This window comes from Cheilinus undulatus, linkage group 5 (assembly GCF_018320785.1).
Source record: "Cheilinus undulatus linkage group 5, ASM1832078v1, whole genome shotgun sequence".
NCBI lineage: Eukaryota > Metazoa > Chordata > Actinopteri > Labriformes > Labridae > Cheilinus > Cheilinus undulatus.
In genome coordinates this window covers 34,573,948-34,595,900 of record NC_054869.1, presented here as the reverse complement: position 1 = coordinate 34,595,900, position 21,953 = coordinate 34,573,948, and the positions used below count along the sequence as shown (strand labels likewise).

General features: G+C 39.5%; 1 protein-coding gene across 2 annotated transcripts in view; it reads left to right on the top strand.

Annotated features, from left to right (window-relative positions):
• The window catches only part of sema6a (sema domain, transmembrane domain (TM), and cytoplasmic domain, (semaphorin) 6A), a 177,015-nt gene that overhangs the window by 147,815 nt on the left and 7,247 nt on the right, over positions 1 to 21,953 (top strand). The window contains exon 18 of one of the 2 annotated variants that reach the window (XM_041786845.1): positions 3,642 to 3,821. The exons of the other annotated variant lie outside the window; for it this stretch is intronic. Coding sequence (XP_041642779.1) covers positions 3,642 to 3,821 — 180 coding nt within the window. The remainder of the gene's footprint in view (positions 1 to 3,641; positions 3,822 to 21,953) is intronic. 2 annotated transcript variants of the gene reach the window in all.

The following is a 21,953-nucleotide window of genomic DNA, read 5'->3' as shown; positions in this document are numbered from 1 at the left end:
AGATCCAGACAGAATGACAAGAATAGATATTTTGAAGTCCTTCCAGAAAGCCCAGCTCCCCCCTGTGGCTGTACCCCTACTGTGATACTCCCTCCTTTTGGATATCCAGGGTCAGAAAAGCATCTGTGTTGGTGTGCACCCCTATAGTGCTGAATGCGCTCCCACAGGCTTGGCTGTGTGTTTCCAGGCACAAACACATACGCTCACAAACACACAGCTACCAGTTTACAACCCCCCCCCAAACAAGTCTCGGCCACCGCCCCGCACCCTCGGCCTGTCTGTCGGTGGTTGATATGGATTCAAAGATAAATAAATGCCCCCTCTCTACTCCAGACCAGACATCCTCGCCTCTCTTTTAATCTGTAGAAAGAGAGGGATGTGCATCCGTCGGCAGTTTAGGGCTTTTTTTTTCTCCCCCTCCTGATCCATGGAGGAGCTCTGAGGCTCTGAGCTCTCTCTCTATGTGTGTCATCTGCCTGAATTGCACTTCCCCTGGCGGTGGGGGAATGAATTATAAAATAGGCCTGTCACACTAATCTCTCAGCCTTGGGCCAATAGTTAAATAAATCATTTTAATGATTGCCACGCCACACAGAGAAGAAGTAGAAGAAGGAGGAGGCTGTGGGTGGCGTTGTGCGTGGGTGTCTACCAGCAGCTTCTTAAGCGTCCCCCTCCTCAAACACAGCATAAACACATAGCCTATTGGAAAGGCTCTTACACATCTGCAAACACACACAAGGCTGTCACCTCCTCTGTGGAGAGCGTGTGTCAAAATAGGAATTGGGGGTTGAGTTCCACAGCGGCTGTGGATAAAAGTATTGTCACTCTTCATCTTGGGTGGATATTTTTCCTTTAAATGTGTGGCTTAAACACATTATATTAAATACAATATATATCTTGTGCTAAAGTCTGTGGGGTGGCTTAAGTGCTAGCATGTGGGATGGTAATGTGATTAGCATGGTTCAAAAATAAACAGACAAAGCTCATGCACAAATTCTTCTCGAGAAAGGGAATCTGAGAGAGGGGATGCAGGAAGAGTTTTCCAAAGAGACGAGCAGTGATGGACAGAAAGGAGATAGATGTGATCCATCATCCATGGATGAAAGAGTTTGTTGTTGCAATTGTCAGATAGTGTCAGACTTTAAGGTGCTTTGGTGTTAACTCAGATTGGATTCATTTCCACAGAAAACACCCTTGTGGTATGATATCCTTTTCAACTGTTGGCCACCAGTTCATTTAGCCATTAAGAGATTTAATTACAGGGAGGAGCAGGAGCAGGAAAATTCATTAACTCTTAATGACAAATTTCTGATGATTGATTTAACCATGTGGCCGAGGGCATTGCGAAATTAAGATTACCAGTGGAGCAGATAGGACACATTTTGCCAATTGTTGGCTAAAATCGAAGAAAATTTGGAATGTGATAAGGAAAGGTTATGAATACGTGAGTAAAGGAAACGGAAAAAAAAAGACAGTTTCTTCGGAAGACTGAAGAAACTAGTGATGCAGTCAATGATTATTTTGATCATGAAATATTTTCTGATTTTATCAGTTATTCATGTATTCAGAAACAAGAACTACTGAATGGTAGCTATTTGACTCTGGGAGGTATCCAATTGCCATACAGTCATGGGTCAAAGGGGGTTAGGGTGTTTTCTGTGGTAGTGTGGCTCATTGTAATACAACAATGGTACAATTTAATTTAGCAGATGCTTTTGCCCCAAGTGACATATGTTGCAGTTGGAAAGGTGTTCATGCCATGAAGGACTTTTGCACAAGGGTCCTTACTGGATAGTGATCTTGTCTGACAAGTATTTGAACCCCTTTCTTCTGCAATAAAGTGAGCAATGTAAACCACTGGGCTATCCAGCTGCTACACTGAGGCCCAAAGACTCAACGCAGACTGATCATGAGGCCTAATGGACTTGATCATGTAGCCCAATCATCTTAATCATGTGGCCCAAGAACATGATCATGAGGCCTAATGGACTTAATCAAGAGGCCCAATCGACTTGAAAAGGTTCAGTGGTCTTGATCGTGTGGTCAAAGACCTCAATCTTAAGGCCAATTGCTCGTGATCATGAGGCTCAATAATCCTGACCATGAAGCCCAATGGCATTGACCTTTAGCTGTTGATGCAATATCATCAATTTATCATTTTTTAAACATTGTATATGTTGAATGACCTTGACTTTTGACTTATGACCTCCAAAATCAAATCACTTATCCTTCACTCAATGAATGCATTTGTGACAACTGTTAAAGAAAAGAATCTCTTTAAGCATCCCTGCAATATCACGTTCACTGGTAAGGGAGGCATGACCCCTCTCTGAGTCAGACTGAAGATTCGAGCAAAGTTTGCAGAAAGTCCCTCAAAGCATTCATGAGTTGTCACATTCACAGGAAAGGGATGAACAGAAAGCCCTATGACCTCTAAAATCAAATAGCTTATCCTTGAGTAATAATTGGCATTTAGGCAAGGTGTTCAAAAAATTCGCCCAAGCTTTCATTAGAAATTGTGTTCAAAAGCAAAGGAATAACGTGAGACCCAATGACATTGACTTTGACCTAAAACCACTAGAATCTAATAAGTTATTCCTGAAGTCATAGTTGACATTTGTGCAAAGTTTGAAAAAAAAAACCCAATGCATACTTGAAATATAATGTTCATAATCAAGGGATGACCTTGGCACCCAATAACCTTGATCTTTGCTCTGTGAACTCCAAAGTTTTATCAGTTCCTCTCTGAGTCAACTTGAACACACTGCATGTGCACAGTTTGAAGAAATGACCAAGACTGACAGATGGATGGAAAAACCAAAAATCAAATGCCTTCGGTCTCAGCTATCGACAGCATGTGGCACATGAATTCTACACAATATTTATCAAGCGTTATTTCACAGAGCTGGAGGTACTGTCAGAAACAAAAAGATATTTGGTTTAAATTTACATCTGATGAAGAATAGCTGCAGGAATCTACATCTGAGTAGCCATTTTGGCTTGAAAAATGGAAATAACTACTTGATCAGTTCTCAAGATGTATGTCCTTTTTTCAAACTTTTCTTTATTTCAAACAAACCTACACATCAAATGAATGAAACGTTGCCAAAGATGTAAAGAAGCTGGAAGCTCGTAGCAGTAAAGAATGAAAAGAAGTTATAATAGCTGTGCCATTGAAGTAAAAGTTACAGCAAACTTCTAGGCAGAGACGATTGAGAGAAAGTTTGCCTCTTGTCCTTCATATCAAAGGTAGACACCCTATGGTGATGGTGGAGAGATACGATTGTACTCCACTCTGCTCTGACAGGCCCAATGGAGCTCTGACATGCCAGTCAGAACAGAAGGGGAGAGAGAAAGAGGGAGGGAGAGAGTGACAGAAAAAAGAAAAGGCATGTCGATCCTGAGAAACACACACACACATTTGCTAATGAGTTGCCCAGGGTCACCAGGGAGAAACACTTTGTTGCTTCACACAGCCAGCAGCTGTCCTTGTGTGTGCGAGTGTATTTGTGTCTGTGCTTTGAACTAGGAATAGATATGTGTGTCAGTGTCTGTTTGCTCCCTGCTGCCCCGAGCTCTCTCACTCTGAACCCTGATCCTCGCTGCCCTGAGCCACTGTTAACCTGTGTTGTGTCCGGCAGGCCACCATCACCGCCACCATCACCACACCCTCACACTCCCCACCCCGGCCCTACCTGAGGCCGCCGAGGGCCCCCTGGGGCGGGGCCGCATGGTGGAGCGGAAGGACCCCCCCATGAGCTCAGACAAAGGGGAGGAGCCTTACGTGGCCGTGCCCTCTCAGACTCAGCCTGAAGCCAATGGTAAGCCTTGGAACCACAACAGTCAAAATGGTCCTTTGTCACCTGTGGCAAGGAAGGGAGGGGGGAAGAGGAGGGGGAGGGATGGGTTTGTGTAATTGAGATTTACGGCTGCCTGGCTGCTTCCAGCTGACGAGGTGTATAGATAGAGGATCGCCTTCTCTCTAGGGGCCAAATTGCCTCACACTGTGCACGTAAACCCCCCACAGAAATGAGCACAAACACACCTTTGAGGTACATACATATCCACACAAAGACACACTCTATACTCCTTAAACACACTTACATGCACACAACCCCTCACACACTACAGGATGGATTTATTATCTGCGGACCGTAATGTCCCACAGGAGATGTAATATCCACACCATTACACACTGAAAAGGAAGATGGCGACGTATTTATTTCCTCCAGTATACAGCCCGGGTTCCCAGCTCTGTCATGCTTTGCGACACAGTGACATGACATTGAACGCCCTTTTCTCCTGTGTTAACAACCTGGCTAATGCTGCACCGGCTCAAGGACAGCTAAATGGATAAATGACACAGAGAGAGGAAAGGAGAGAAAGGAAGAAGATGACACATATATGAGCGAGGAAGAAAAAAGGTCACTGCAGTGCAGCTGATCATGTTTTGTCCCTTAATAAAACAGATAGAGCCATTACAGATTCAATTATAGCAACATGCAACATGTCCCTGATGTAGTTGATTTTGTAAGATGCAGCATCTCCAAGGTCTTGAACAGATATTGATTATCAATTATGTAGGTATATAGAGGGACATTCAGTGCAAGGATAGAGAAACAAAGAAGAAACAACAGCTAATAACCAAGGACTTGAATATTTATACCATTTAATGTTTAAAAATAATTCAGTTTGTTCCTCCAGTAATAGATATTGCATTTGAGTCACAGAGCCAAGCCTCCCATTTCCTAAAGAAGAAAAAATTACACACAGGAATGCTTGACAAAGAGAGAAGGTCATTGGACATCACTTTAAGCTGCTCTGAAGGTATTTCCAGCATTCGCCCAAACACTTTTCCAACCAAATAACTTTAAAAAGAAAGGAATTTTATCTTTTGCACTATTTTAAAGTATTTCCTCTTTCTTTTTAAGCTGATCTGAATCCAAACTAAGGTGTTGTAACCCTAAAATTATAACTCATCATAACTTCTGAGAAGATAAAAATGTGTTAATATTGGTTAATACTGATGATACATATTTTTATTAATAGTTAAAAGCAAAATTATGTGACCATATTGCTAGGTCATAGCTGCTTTCCATTTTTTTTAAAGGCACACTGACTTATTAAGGAATAAAGAATAGTAGAGAATTGTGCCTGAGCTGTAGATCAGTGGTTCACAACCTTTTTCTTTCATGGGATCTGCACAAAACAAGAGATAAATTTCTATCAAAAAAGAGCGCAAGTTTTATTGTTTTCACTGATAAAATCCCAACAGTGTAGGACTACAAATGCAGCTTATACCAAAAGACCTTTTCATTAATTATTCACTATAAAGCCCTCCTGAGGTCTCTGGTGACTCCTTAGAGGCGGCTGGACCCCAGGTTATGAACGCTGCTTTAAATGTATGTTCTTTTTTCATTTGACTCATTTTACATAGTTATCAATTGAAGGTGCAGTGGAGAATATCAGCAAAATCTGTCGGTTTTAGGTTATGATGCTCATTTTTCTGGTGGAAACTGTGGCAACCAGTGGAATTTTAAAAAATATGTGTCTAGCCAAGTTTGTTCCACAAATGCTACAAGGCTGAATAATGCAAACTGTACCTTTAAGGATATAGGTCCACTAATTTCGATACAACCCAATGCTTTTTACACCAGAATTGCTTACACTAATTTCTATGATTCTGAATTGAAAAAATATCCAAGATTCTTTTTTTATATATTTTACCATGCATTTTCCAGCTATAGGGTAACTGATACTATCAAAACAGGACTCCATTACCTTATTCTTTATTTCTAGGTGAATTTTTCTTGGATCAAAGCAATTATAAAGCATACATAGCCATTTAAAACAGAAAGAAATCTGACGCGATAAGAGTACAGGTGTGAAATGACCTCAAACCGAGGGTGCTGCTAGTGGACACAGGCCTTAACAGCATGGCTTTAAGCAGGAATTCTTGAAGGTAAACTGCTATTATTACATGTTAGTCACTAGCTTGTTGTGGAAGTTAGGAAAAGGATAGTCATGGCAGGAGGGGAGACTGCACTCCAGAAACTCAAAGTTGCACCGAGTTGCAGAAACCACATATTCATGCTTAATGTGGCTTTCATGAAAAAATAAGAAGTTTGTATCTTGCTTGTGTTTGTTGTCAAAAGGATGTATGTCATTTTTGGCAACCTAGGCAGTGTAGCTGCAGCTGATAAAAACAAGAAGTATTTTTTAATGGTGAACAGACAGAAAATTATTTTCATCCAGATGGTTAGAGGCACCTTTGAGGATTTTGGAAATAACTTCACAACCACAGAAATTGTTGATCAGCAGGTTTATATTCCTAAAAACGCAGACATGACTCAAATATAGCAAAGCACAAACACATCGTCTGTCATAATTACAAGCGCTAAAATAAGGCGGTTCAGTCTGTCGCACTCCTGTCTCTCCTCCTGTCTGTGGAATACAAAAAGAGGCAGCGTGTCAGCTGGAAGCAGTGAGGCACCAGTGGGTAGATCCAAGCACAATGGTGGCAGAGACTTCAGACAGCATGCCTACAGCCAGCATCACAACATGCTGTCTTCCCCTTGTTGCCTTTACCTGAGCAGGTGTGATTTCACTGAATAACAGGGGGAAAGGATGTACTTTGAGATCCATGTCTCGTATCATAAAGGAATATTTTGTAGTTTTTTTTGGGGGGGGGAGCGGGGGTGAGAGCTTCCAATCCCAGGTAACGGCAACAGGTCTTCACATTTCAGAACAATGCTTCCTGCTGTTTTTCTGTATGATCATTGCTATTATTATTATGATTTTAAATACACTTTTGCAGCTTGTTTCAATATTTATCAGTTCTATTTCAATTCCAGCTCAACAGACTTTTCTTTTTCCTTTTCTATGAGTCAGCTCTGATGATGATGTGTTTGATTATTTTGGTTTCTTGTGAGCAGTTTTTGATATTTTGCATGGCTTGGTCTGCTTCTTTCGCTATTTATGTATTTGCCTTTTTTCCCGTCTTGATTGCTTTGATGGTATTAAGCACAGTTTTGCCTCCATGCAGCTTAATGCTTTTTTTCAGCATGGCAAATTGAGCACCGCAGTCACACAAGTATTCATCATTTCCAGCTCCACCCATCCTGCTATGTCTTCCTTCCTATCGCCCTCAGTGTTGTTTGGCTTCAGGTGTCAAGTGTACTGTGAAAACTTAGCATATAAAACTGTGCACAAGGAAGTAAAAATGGGATCAATATATGAGAAATGATCATGGAGTCAGAAGCTAAGTAAATGAGTCGTTTTATCGCCTCGGAGATGAATCCGTGCGGCCCATTTAAGAAAAGAAAAAAGAGGGGAGCGTTTAACTACAGCATCAATCTTTCAAGTTAAGTAAAAAAAAGTTAGCGCTTGAGTGAGAATTTATTAGCTTGAGCCGTGTTTGCGATTTAAAAGAAATAACAATTACTCCCCCTAACTTTTTCATTTGCAGTCAGGACACAGTGGAATCTTATCTGCTAATGAATATTACAGTGCTGCCAATATGTATTAGCCTGACACCAGCAGAGTAATTACCAATGCTGCAAAGTGATGAGGATTCACACACTGATGATATTTAGCACCCAGCAGCATCATTATTCGGCATTCCAGTGGGACCAGCGCAGTTAGCAGGTGGTGTTTCACAGTACATTTGAGCTGCTTTCTGTCTGTCTGTGTGTCTTGCTGTCTGAGCCTCATCTGTCTCTGTAATATTCTGTCACCTCTACCTAGCCTTACACATCACCCCTTGCCTCCCCTACCCCTGAAAAAAAAAAAAATCCACCAGTCCCCCACGCTCTCCATCTGCTGCCATTGTGATCAGTCTCCCTCCTTCCACAGGACCTCTCCTCTGACTCAGAGGGCATGTTCCAAGGCTATACCTTACCTAGTGCAAATTAATTCTTCAACCAATTTATGGAGCCTCCTCCCTCTTTACACCCCTCCCCCCGCTCCCCTGCCTCTCTCTCTTTCTTGCTCCATCTCCTCCCCCCTTGTAGTCTGTCTCCTCTCTTCCTGGACTCATATTTCTTCCCCTGTCTGCAGGAATGAATCCTTGCCCTGCTCTCTCTATCCTTCCTCTCTACCCCTCTCTTTCAGACTCATCCCCCCTCTTACATCCACCCTCCCCCCAAGTCGACCTGTAGCCACCACTGTGTTGCTCCAATTTATGGGTTCATTACAGCAGCTATCCGAGGGGTAGAAGGAAAAGGCTAGAGGTGGAAGGAAAGAGGGATGAAGCAAGATGGCATGAGGTGAAGAGAGGCATGGGAAATAGGGGCATGGAGAGAATAGAAACATACATGATAAAGATTTACTAAGCAGAAGAGGACAATAACAGTGGTAAAGGTTATAAAGGGAGAGATGGTGGAAGGTGGACTGACAGAATAGAAGAGATTTTGTAGGATAGGGTGAGGTAAAGATTGAAGAAATAAACGGGTTTCTCTCTATCCCTCTCAGTCATTTGTTTTCATACCAGGCCTCAAATCTAACCCTGCATCTACGTTCTGTTCATGTTTCCTCAGCTAACTCCACTAACTCGGCTAGAATGGTGTTGAGCTGAATAAGAAAAAGCGTGTCAAATGGAGCATTTTTCCTTAGCGTTTAGATAAAAATTCTTAAAAAATGTATAGGTGCATCTAAGAAAAAATAGAATAGCATGAAAAAGTTCATTTTTCCTGTGATTTAATTCAAGAAGTGAAATAATTCAAGACTTTTTTTGTATTAATGTTGATGATTATGGTTTACAGCTCACAAAAATCAAAAATCCACAATCTCAAAATATTAGAATATCACAAAGCATCAGTCCAACAAAGGATTTATAACACAGAAGTGTTGATCTTCTTGAAAAAGGTGCACATTTATGCACTTAGTAGTTGGTTAGAGCTCCTTCTGCACAAATTACTGCATCTATGCGACATGGCATGAAGGCGGTCATCCTACGGCACTGCTGGATTGTTATGAAGCCCAGCCTTCAGCTCCTCTGTAGTGTTGAGTCTGGTGTCTCTTATCTTCCTTTTGACATTTCCCAAGAGATTCTCTCCAGCAGTGGTTCTCAACTGGTGGGTCTGGACCCAAAAGTGGACCATGAAGCTGTTTCCAGTGAGTCGCAAAGGTTCTCCATGAACACAAATATGTGGCAAAAAATGCAAAAACTCTATTAAAGACAGAAGCCTTAAATAGACATACAGTACATCCGTATATATATATTTATATACATTTTTATTTTTTTGTGATGCCTAGCATGTTTTGGTCATTTTCTCAAGATGTCAACATGATACCCTTTTCTCCAAAATAAAAAAGCTGATTTTCCCAAGATAATTAGGAAATTCATAAAAGAAATACCCAGTTTTGCATGCTGTCTGGGTAAATGGAGTAAAATAAAATGTATGATCATGATTTTTTATCAGCTCAGGAACTCTTTGCAAATTAGACTATTCTAGAATACTCTTACATTTTGAGAGTGGATTTTTGATTTGCATGAGCTGTAAACTATAATCACTGAGATTAAGACAAAAAAATGTCTTGAAATGTTTTACTTTGTATAAGATGAGTCTTTCTCATTTCTGAAATAAATCCCAGGAAAAATGAACTTTTACATGATATTCTAGTGTTTTTAGATGCAGCTGTTTACATTTAACCTCGTAGGCAAAATCCATTTAGATGGAAACATCAGTGAATGTGTTAGCAAATGTTTCCTGGCATGGCATGTCCCTTGCTTTCCCTGCAGGAATGCATGATAAATTATATTAGCATTATGTTAAACAGACTGTTAACCCATTTAGACCCAAGGTCTGCCTAAAAAAACAGTCTCTAAAACCAGAGTATTGTTTGAAAATCTCTTTCCAATACCAAAATAAGATGTGCTGACGTCACATCAGGTCTTAAAGGTAGAAGCACACCAGTGTCTCATTTGGTTTTAAAGCTATAAACACACAAATGTTGCCTGCGGTCTAAATGGGTTAACAAGTTTTCTAAAGCCTGTACCATTAAAACGTAGACATCAGCAGAGAGTCTGTTTCTATATCTTTATTTTAAATTCCTGCCACTGCTGTCGTCCGCACCCTGTACAAGTAAACTTGTTTTTTGCTGTGAACAACTTTCTTCCAAAGGTGACACTAAAACAACAAAAATTACATGAGTCCCTTTTTACACTGTTCAAGATGGAACTTTTCCACCCATCACTCATCTACAATGAACAATAAAATACAAGGAGGTGCAACAGTGAACCAAAGTTGTTCTGACACTTAGAAGGCATTGAAGGCAGTAGCTGAGGCATACCAGGAGAAAAATTAACCTTAAAGGGATATTTATGTATTTTTTAAGTTGGGTTGTATAAGGTAGTTTGCAATAGTAGTGCAATTAGCCTGCAGAGATTTGTGTGCTGCCCTTTAAGACAGGACACACTTAGGGAAGCTATAGGCTGTACAAGACTACAAAAGGGAATAGTTGCTCTGCATAATCTTGCGAGTGTAAGGCAAAAATGGGCCAAAAAAAAAAGATGGTTTGGTTGCAGGCTTTATCAGAAATTATTTGAGGTATTTCACCCTCAAATAATCACCCAGAAAACTTCTGTGTTTGGCAGTTTGGCTACCAGCTACATGCTCTTCCATCTTAGCCTATCAGATCAGCCGTTTGATTTTACAAGCTTTGCCAGAGACAACAATAACAAACAAAGCTTAAACCAGTTATTTCAGCTCAGTTTTCCACTTCAACAGCTGACATTGTTTTCTGAAGAAGAATAAAGTGACAGCCATAAACTTACTTGGATGGCAAATTTCCATTTAGCTCTGTGGGTCAGGGTCAGTTTTTCCACTTTACCCTCAGAAAATTAAAGAAAGTCTGTGTTATTCAGACTGTTCAGTGTTCAGAAATGAAGGGAATGCCGGATGGGGAGTGACGCAGGCTGCAGGCTTATCTGAGATGCTATCCTCAATCAGAAATTTCCTGAAGAAGTGTTGGAACGACAACAGTTGGAGTGTGGAGACAACAGTTTGTGGGCATGGGCTTATAGTTTACACACCTACACCAGAAGGTAACTTGGGATCTCTCCTGCTCGTCAGTCTCCATTCAGGTTTCTCCTCTCTCTCTTTCTTCCCGCTGAGTCTACATCTGCACAGTAAATATCATGCCATTATCACTCCTGTTGAACTCGCTGGGCTTCATTTGTTATAGTTGTCTCCGACAAAGCTCACAGACCCAAACAGCTGGCAAGATTTGCTGAAGCGGAAGAGCACATAGCCTGTAGCCGAAGCTTGCATTGCAAAATAGTGCCAAACAGAGGCTTTCTGGGTGAAAAATAAACACCTCAAAATTTTTCTATAGAGTCTGCAATTGAGCCAACATTGTTTTCTGGCCCATCTTTACCTTAAACTCGCCAAATTACGCAGATCAACTGTACCCATGTGCTATTCTGAATAGCCTAGCTTCCCAAAGCGCATCCTGTTTAAAGGGGCAAAACACATTAAAATATCTGGAGGTGAATGCCTCTGCTATTGTAAAGTACCTTATACAACTCATCTTCAAAAATACTGAAATAGACTGCTCAAGTTCTACAGAACACTCCGATTTTGTTATTTAGTCACCAAAGTGACTTTCAGTCCAGATGTTCAGTTGTTTAGCTCACTCTTGGGGTCATTACTGAACTTCTGTCTAAAGCAGTCATAAATCACATGGGTATTAGTACCACTTGGTTAATTTAAAACACCAGATGACATTGACTTTACTCCACATGCAGGTGTTGTTGTGCCTAAGGGGCTATGTTAGTTAAGAACCAGTTTTTAGTGTAAATAAGAGCATTTTGAAAAGCTAGATCCTTGGATGTTAACTGCCTATAAACTTGGATAGAAAAGTCTGTTTCATTTATGTCTGTAGATTATAATTTAGCTGAGAACAAAGCTCTTCATACTTTTTTGTGTAAAATCAGCTCTGATGATATTTACAATTTAATAGTTTATAGTTTATGTGCTTAATTTGGGTTAAACTTGTTAGTGAATTATGAGCACAAGCACTGGCTTCTTTTTTTTTTTCTTTACTGAAAACAAGTAGGTCAGAGTAGCCACAAAAATTACAACAAATGCATAAATGACATTTTTGGACATTGAACTTGGTTAAACATTGAAAATTGTGAACTATGACCACGAACTAGTTCTTTTTAGCCTTTGTGGGCTGCACTTTTAGCCGTAGCTTATTTAAAGTGTGAACACGCAAAACAGTGAAACAGCTGAGCTTCAGAGGCAAAACAGCACAGTGTATATCTGAATGTAAACACTGCAAAAACTCTGATCTTCACGCGTGTTTGTCTGACCAAAAATATTTTGTTACATTTAGCTTAAGCTATATTCAGCTGAAGTAAAGATTAACATCTCATTTCAAGATGGTATAATCCAGAAATAACAACTGCATAGCCAGTAATAAAAGGGCTTAACTGGTTCATCTCATTTTAGGTCAGCAAGCAGATTCCTTTTAACTAGTTTTAAACAATGCACAACTAATGTGCTGCTTTTGTACCTTGACATCCTAGATATAGATGTTCCTAGATATTTTTGACAAAATAGACATGCAATAAAAGACACTGAGACCACAAAGCTTTACTGTGTCTCTTTGGTGAAATCTCAACATAGAAATACATTTCAAGAATAAGTTAAGAATCATGGTTGATTACCGATCATTAATGAATTTATAGTAGGATCAAGACATGCCTTCTTTATGAACCAAAACGACTAACCTCCTGCTGTGATGTAAAAGTAGCTCCTCCTGCACTAAAGGAAAGGTTGCATGTAAACATAATCCAGGTAGCAATTACACCTCTTATGCCAATGTAATTGGAAAACAAATTAGTATTGCATAAACATAATTTGTGTGAGCCGTGGCTGTCTGCTGAGATATGTTTGTTTACTCATTCTCTGCATGACAGCAGGGTGAAGACGATACAACTTTTAAACCTTGATTAACAAAAACTTGATATGTAAACAAAAGTCTGACAATTTGGAAGATTTCATTCAACATCTTTACTTTTCAGACAGCATAGCAGTGTTTTTGATGATATGTGTGTGGCGTTAAAAACGAATAATTTCCTCCATATCAGGGATTTCATGGTAACACGGAGCGTCTGACAGCTGGTCTGCAGGGTTATTTTCAGCTGCAGGCAGCTCTCTGACACCTGTGTGCTGATGTGCTCTGATAGAGAGAGTGTGACCCTGCTCACACTGCTCCATCATTTCACCATCATTATTCAGGATGACATGTCAGTGTTGAAAAAACACAAACTATTCAATAACTTTAGGAAAATAAAAGTTTTCTGTGCTAACAGGCAAAATTTTTGCTTTTGGAAAATGATATAAAGGGTCACTTTTCATTCATAATTCTTTATTTGTTAAAACAGAAAAGAAGGGTTTAAGTTTGAATTATTTTTAGTATGCGTTTAGAGAAAATCTGACTGTTAAACTCAATCGCTGTGATAATATCAGGGGGTAAGTTACTACTTTCTTCAGCTAAATGATATCAAGGGCTTTTATTTTTTATACTTCAGTACAACATAACAATTCAATCTAAAATGTTTTATACACTATTGAAAACCAAGAAGAAAACCAAAAGTAAAGACCCTCAGTCATATTTTCAACCAAAACTGCAGCAAGCACAGGAAAAATCACTGTCCAAACTGCCCAAATAAACTGGCAATGTGTTTTGTTCCCAAACTTTGCCAATTTATCTGTGCAATCAAACAGTGTCAAGGAATTAATCTGATTTTCATTTAATTAAAAACAAAAATTTTCCAGTACTGGGCAGCTCGCACTTCTACATTCGCCATGATATCAGAACATATATAGATATCATTTGATTTTTACAAGTATAATGTATGAGCTTAAAAATGCACTTTTTATTCAATTTTATCCCATAAAAATGTGTTTAACTGGGAAAATCTTATTGAGATTAATAAAGAATCTAATCTACAAGAGCCTTCTTCCCAAGGCAGACAGCAGAACATTCAGCAGATTTAAAAATCACATTAAATACAGAACAGTTACCTACAGAGATTAACCAAATCCTGTCATAAAACAGGAAGTTATCAGTCAAAACATTTGCAACCTTAATAAGATTCAAAGAGACCAGCTCCACAGGACATACAGTTCCCTGCATCAGATTCCAAGTTGCAGGAGCAGTGAACTTTAAACTCCTCATCCTCATCTGAAGACACACTTTGGAGACAGACAGCAAAAGTAAGTCTTGTGACTGAGTCACAGAGCCTAGACTGTTGCTTTTAGTTCTTTTCACGTGAACAAAATTACCCAAGTATGATGGGAGCAGATTAAGTTTGATCTAATAAACAAGGATATGCCAATGATTAAGCCCAGCGGTTTAATGAAGGCCAGCCAACTTGATCATAAAAGTTGTTTGAAGATGACGCCACGTTACAGCAAAGGGCTTCAGATGGGAGGCAGGCAGTGACTGCTGCATAGAGAAGCACTATCAAAATGCCAATGTTTTGTGCTGTTTAAAGCTGTGCCTACCATTCAGATTGAGACAAAAAATTGATTAAAAGCCTAACAATGTATGGTTTCACCTATCGGCCCAGTTTGACCCAGCACACTTTTTCATGGTTCGGCATGCTAAGCCCTGATCATGGTTTGGTTTTCCCAGCTGATGTCCATCAAGCCTCACTTATGCAATGGGAAAACCATTTCTTTTTAGAGATCCAGATTATTTGGCTCAGCTTAGTAATAAGAGTTGGTAATGGCTCTCCATTTTGACTTTTTAGATGTGTGATAAACAAACAGCAAAATAATGGGAAATAAAGGAAACTGTTCAGATGGGGTCTAACCCCTGTCATTCAAAGAACTGGCTTGTTTGTGAATTAATTGTTACTCAGTCACTTCCCCACATGTTTTATTGGTGTCATAGTGCAACACTGTTTTTTATCAAAAGCATATTTATGACAAAATGAGGAAGAAAAGCTGTTACAGGAGCACAGCTAGTCTCTTACCCCAGTATAAAACTCTTCAAGACTTTTTCTGTCCCTTTAACTAGCTTGATGTGTAGTAGGAGGTCTGTAGGACTGAGTCATTTGCGATTTCAATTGCCTTCATGGCAGGCAAAAAAATTAACCTGTGGGGAAAATCACTTTTTTTAATTGTAGGGATCTTACATATTATTTGTGGATATTTTCTTATGATAACTGCATTGTGTAGTTTCACAAAGTGCTTTAAAGCACAAATTTTCCTCATTTCTGTTGATTCCTAAATGGTGTTCTTCACTTCCTGCCTCCCATCTGACTTTTGCAGATCATTTGACTACAATCAACCTGTGGAGATTTGCATTTGCAGTTCAGATGTAATGGAGTTGCATCTGCTGGTGCTTCAAAGAGCACCAACTAAAAATAGATAGCCTCCAGTAGCCATTTCTCTCCAGTATGGTTATTTCAACATTCAGACATTACATTGTAGCTGCATTTCTTCAGACACTAAAAACATAACGGGAAATAAATGAAGATTACTTGTCTTTCTGATTTTAGAGACCTTTTTTATAACCCTCCTTGTAAATGAGCTGACTATCAGAGGAGGTAATAGTGTAGTCTGAACTCTGGTGAAGTTTATCTGAAGCCTTTAAAGGAGGCGTGTATTTGGGTATTTAATGTAAGTTGTCTCATACGTCCTTGCAGAGGAGTGATAGGATTTGGGTTAATCCTATAAAACAGGATGATCGGATTTAGGTGAAAAGTTTGTGAAGTGATTCTTTAAGAAGGGACAACTGCATGAAGAAAAACGTAGTGTTAATTAAATAATCCTAAAACTCCTGTTCCTGTCATTTTACACCTTTCAGGTGATTTAAACTTGAGTATTTGGGTTTCGTGTCTCTCATGGATAGCCTTTGTGAGGCAAATGAATTATTGGCAGCTCGTTGTGAATCATAATAGAAACAGTGGACTGGATGTTTTCCCGGCATTACGCACTTCCCTTGCTGACGTCAAGCCATAAGCCATAATTTCCTCCACTGATTAGCTTATTGTTCTGTCAGACCGCTTTTGTTTTCAGCCCACATTTGCTGTGCTTATTTTTCTATTTCTCTGCTTAGATTTGCTTTTCAGTCAGACCTCTTGACATTACTGGTTCATACAAAAGCTCGGCTTTGTCTTTTTGTCCATGTGAGACCAAATCTAATACCACTGCAGCTCATCCTTTTGTGCTTTTAAAGCCCGTCTAACCCACATTTAGTCGTCATTATTAGACTGAATTTAAACGGTCATGTTCACGATGTTCATGAGTGAGCCTCTCATCAGGCAGATACAAGCTGAGCCTTTGTTCTCTGGAAGTTTGAGGCACAGCTCGATGTGAGCTGGAACATTTCTCAGTGATTATCTCTGCCTTCATTAAAAACATGTAGCACTTTAGACAGCCATTAAAGTCAGGAGATTGAGATGCATTTTCAAACTGCACAGCTTGATAAAAAACACTCTTAAGTGGGTCAGAATTTATGTGAAAGTGACAAATTATGATTGAGTACATATCAACACCAGTCAGTGTTAAAGCAAAACTCTACAAGCGCTCAGGCTGCAGGTTTTCTGCCAGAAAATACCCATTTTGTTAGCTGTTGATTTAATACTTTCATATGCCTGCATAGTGACAAAAAGCATTGGAAAATTCAAAACATGGGTTAACACATTTATTAATCTATATTAGCCTGTTCTTACTCCCAAATCTTCTAATAATGCAGATTAATTCAGGAACACACTCATCATACATTTAACCAATTTATTGCAAAATGTATATTTATAGTGGGGAAGGCTCTTCTCAACAGATGATCCCTGGGTTAATCAAGCATGCTTTAACTTTTCAGGGAACACATGGCTAGAAACCCCCATGGGGGTAGATACATTTAAAGTTCAAAAGTTCAAAATCCATAGTAGCATGAATCTGAATATGAGTGTGCAACAACCTTTAGGGAGCTTTAAGGAGGAGGCTGGGGTGGAGGAGGTGAAGCTTTGCCAGCAGCAGTGTAGTGCATGTGCATTAATGCCAGCAGGGACTAGTGAGAAGTCATCAAATGCACTGCTGTGTTGATAATTGTGATTGGCTGGCTGTCAGATGATCATGGCTGAGTGTATGACTACTGTGTCTTCCATGAACTAACGCCGTGCTTCATTTGGTGAGTAACCAAATGTGTCAACACTTAATCCTTGGACAGAGCTGCTTATTAGGACATTGTTTTGTCAACAAGGTAGGAGAGACGTGAAGTTTTGTAAAGATCTGCTTGGAATGGCAGTTAGAGAGACATTTAAGAGTTACTTCAATTCTGTCAATTGTAAAATATCCAATTTGTCTAATTATATGTAGTGTAGACAGCATAGACACTTTTGAAGTGTTGAATTTAACTCTGTTAAATGTATGCGGTGTATTCTACTTTATTATAGATGTGAAGCTTTACCTGAACAACCTGGTTGGAGATCTATTCTCTTTTTGTTATTGCCATTAAGAAAAAATCATATTTTACATTACAACTCCTCAGTAGATACTCAGGACTTAAAGTAAACTTTAAGTTGCTTTGTTTTTTTTTAAATAGTGTAATATAGTATAATATCACACTAGTGTCAATGACTTCTGAGAACCTTATCCTTACAAAACTGAAGGCTACAGACCAAGCTGGTGTATAATAAAAAATCTGTTAATTATCTAGTCTAAGTCATGCTTTTAAAACAATTTTATCAACTGTTGATAATATCAAACACCTGACCTGAAGTGTTCCCATGGATGTGTAAATGTTTATTTCCTATGAGGATTAAACACTTGAGTTTGTATGCAGGGAGGCACATAGGTTAGCACATCACTGTTAATACCTGAGGTGCAAAATAATATAATTAAGCCTTTAATTATAACCTGGCTGGCTCATCTGTATGCTGCTCACTGGCTTAGGATTGTTTGATGAAGCTTTAATATTGAATAACACCATTAATGCAAGTGTCTCTCAAACATAAACACACACAAGACTTAATGGGATTAAACCCTAACTGGAGCTTAAATAGAATTCAATGAATTGCTGTCTTCATGTAAACACTGATGCCCTTTTTAGAAAAATGACAGAAAGCAAATGAAACAGCACGAAACATTTCCATGTTTTCCCCCTCCTTCACTCGTTGACAAGGTCCACTGTGCTGCTTTCAACAAGTGACACTTCAGGGAGTGCAGTTAAGTCTGATTAAGATTTTTATCATTTGGCTGACAGTGTCTTTGAGTAGCAGCCTGCAGTCAGAGGTGAAGACCCTCTGCGTGACCTCTCTGTGATGTTTAACTACCTTTGAAGTTTCCCCAACACCAGCACAAAGACGAGCTCTGTGGGTTTAAGTCAGCTGGTGCTTCTGAAGAGATTAAACGGCTGCAGGAGTGTGTGTGTCAGACAGAAAGAGAGAGCATTCACGAGTTCCAGTCACAGCAGATTACAATGTTTCTGATTTACAAGTAAGTGCTGCCGACCCAGACTGTTTTGACAGCAAAAAAATATCTCAGTATCTGAGATATGTGTTTAATATCTGAATGTTGAGGCCCGAGGCGGTGTGAAATTCAAATCAATTCAAGCAGCTGAGAGAAGTGTCAAGCTGCAGGATGCCTTGCAATGCATTCTGGGGGCAAGGCAAGAGTTGAAACCAGAAGATTAGAAGTCACTGTATAGTCAGAACCTCGACAAGACGAGAATACGGCAGAAAATCTGTGGGTTTGAGCAACGCTTTGATACTTCTCAAGGTCACGTTGCACAACTTTGGAAAAGTTTTGCCGAAGCAGTTCTGGTAAAAACAGGCGACTCAAGAACCCTAAAGTCCTGTGATTAAACGGAGACACCTCCCGCGGCCTCTGCAGCTGCTTTTACGCTCTTTGATGTAAGGATGAGAAACAATTCCTTACATGAGAAATGGAGGTCTTCAAAGTTTTTCTTTCTCTCTTGTTTTACCCAAAGCCTTAGGCTAAGTACCCTCCGGAAGAGCGTAAGAGCAGAGACAAGAGTGATGGATGGAAAAGGGGAAAAGTGAAAGAAAGAATGAAAGGCTCAGACAGGAAGACCCTCGCAGTGCAGGTTAAAAAGGGGGCTTTAACCTCGGCTCCCACGCCCACAGACGAAGACAAAGATGGAGCTCCACAGTTTGCTTCCTTCACCAGAATGGATGCCTGTTTGGCTCTGCTACATCCGCCTTTTCCCACTCAGTATGACATGAATGCTAACCTTTAGCTGTAAAAAAAAAAAAAAAAAAAAAAAAAAAAATCACCCAACATGAGAATTCAAGGCAGTTTTGACTTGCTCTTGTAGCAGGTAAGCAGCATAGAGAGAGATGTATGAATGTGCTTATATTTAAGGATTAGGGGAAAAAAAACAAGAAATTTGTTTCCTTATGTGAACAGTTTTTAGAGATTTTCCAGGCTCCTCTCCTCAGGTGAAACTGTTCCTCTCTGCTTTTTCTTCTTTGTTTGCAGAAGAGCTTAACCCAGCAGCACTGAAAAACCACCCGCCACCATTGTCATCTCTGCCAAAGGATGATAACTCGTGAAAACCACAAGGTTATAATTACAGCTTGTACTGAATGAAATACTCACCCATATGGAAGCTACACTGAGACAAACCAAGAAAGTCAGAGAGCAGTGATTCATTGTTTCTGTAAAGGAGAAAAGTAGCAGAGAAGATGGCAGCGAAGACAGGAGAAAGTCAACAGAATGAAAGATAGCGGTTCGTATCTCCTGTTTGCAGATGTTATGGTACGAGACGAGAAGCAGATGTTTGAGGTGGGCCATTCTCTCACATGAGTCCACACAGACATGTCAAACCTTAATGCTTCACTACAGACATCACTTCTCACACTATCTACTGCCTGGAACATCATGATAAGACCCCATTTCAGCCAGAAAAGACATTTTTTTAAACTTTTGTTTAACAGTTAATGAGGTATGAGGTGCATGCTGTCAGCAGTCTGTCAAAGAGAAAAGTGAAGTTTTGTTTTTACAATTAATGAGGAATGATTTGAGCAAAAACTAATTGCTCTGTCTCTCTCTTCTGATCAAGGCTTCAAGTCAACAGAGAGGCTCAGATATTTCTCAGTGCCTTATTTTGTCCATTAAAGCGTGTTTTAAGTTGTGTTTTTGGCCTAATGAAGTATGACTGCAGCGAGCGAGCGAGGATTATGGGTGTTAGTTTAAGAGAGTCTGGATTTCAGTTCCACGAGAACAGATTACTGTGTTGTCTCTGTGTCTGCGTTATGTCTCGCTGAAGAAACACAGAAAGGGGAGATTCTCTGAGAACGTCCGTGGCGACACAGTCAAGCTGAAAGGCTCAAACAAGATTACTAAGAGCCTTCAGGATTTCGCTGAATTATTGCCACTAACGCTTCATCATCTTTTGGAAAACTACAAAGCAATTTGAAACACTTTCATGATGATCTGTAAAAAAAAGTGAGCAGAGAACAAAAACTGAAACAATCTGCTTAAAATTTAATTACTGCTTTGTGTTCAACTGAGATTTGCTGCTTATTCTAAGTTTAATTTAACTGTATTTGTTCAGTTAATATGTTTAGTAAGTAGGACTGGAGCATGATTTTTTGAGTATCCAAACAGTTATTAGCTTTTTAGTTTTTTTTTTTTTTAGGCTTTTCTGCATTTATTTTGATAGGACAACTGAAGAGAGACAGGAAATATGGGGAGAGAGAGTGGAGGGAAGACATGTAGCAAACAGTGCTAAGACCAGGAATTGATCTTGCCACCAGCTGAGGATTCTAGCCTCTGTATAAGTATAAGATTAATTAAAAGGGATACAGTTTGGGTACATTTAGGGTAAAGTGAAGTTTAATAGAACTATAAAAGCCAAATAAAGGCAAATTAAAATCTAAAATTAAAATCTAAAATCTAGCTACTCATATACACAGGCTACAGTGTTTGAAGCACTAATCTTCGGGTTGATTCATGATCCCAGTACTGTTTGGTGCAGGCCCTCTTCCTCTCTCTCCTCATATAACTGAGAGGGGTCTGGATGCAGGGGGAGGCTGGGGTGGAGGAAGTTAAGCTGTTCCAGCAGCAGCGCGGTGCATCGGCATTGATGCAAGCAGGGATTAATGAAAAGTGGGTCATATTATACACCACTGTGTTGAGAGAAAGAGCTGTGATTGGTTGTGGGAGCTGGGAGGCGATAATTAGGATCAGATGGTCACAGCTGGGTGTATGACTACTGTGTCCTGCATGAAGTAATGCTGAGCTTCATAGCTGATAAGAATCAAAATTTTCAAAACACTTGAACTCTTAAGCTTTATTTTTAACAAAAAGCTTTGCGCAAAGAGAGAAAACACGTATATGTACAGTTTCGACCAGTGGTTCAGGGAGTAATGGAGTCAGGACCCACCCACCAACCATTATCAACCAATCAGACCAATTTCTGAAAATTTAAAATCATAACCAAGTGTTTTTGATAAAAAGTGAGGCTGAAGGACTTGAAATGGAACAAATAAATACAAGACAAAGAAACAGACACACATCACTCAAAATCAAAGCATATTGTAGACTTTCTACCATTTTTTTTTCAAGGCAAACATTCACAACCCACTGAAAATAGCTTTGCGACCCACTTTGTGTCCTGACCCATCAGTTGAGAGTTTACCTGCAATATTTATTCACTGAGTAAAGTAATGAACCGTTTTTTTTTTGTCTGCTGATGTACCCCTTTATGTTTATTTATATTTTTATTATCTTTGATTCTTTGTAAAGAAAGATTTTTTTCTAAAAATGACACTGTAACATCCATAAAAGGCTGACTAACAAATGAGATTCTCTAAATGCAAATCCTCAGAAACAGACACAAGTATACAGTGCTAGCCTTTTTAGCAATTTTTTCCAACTTTATGTAAATGATTCCTTATAAATGAAAATGTCTGTGATGTCTGAAAGCTGTTATACAAATCATTTCACCCACATGCTGCTTAT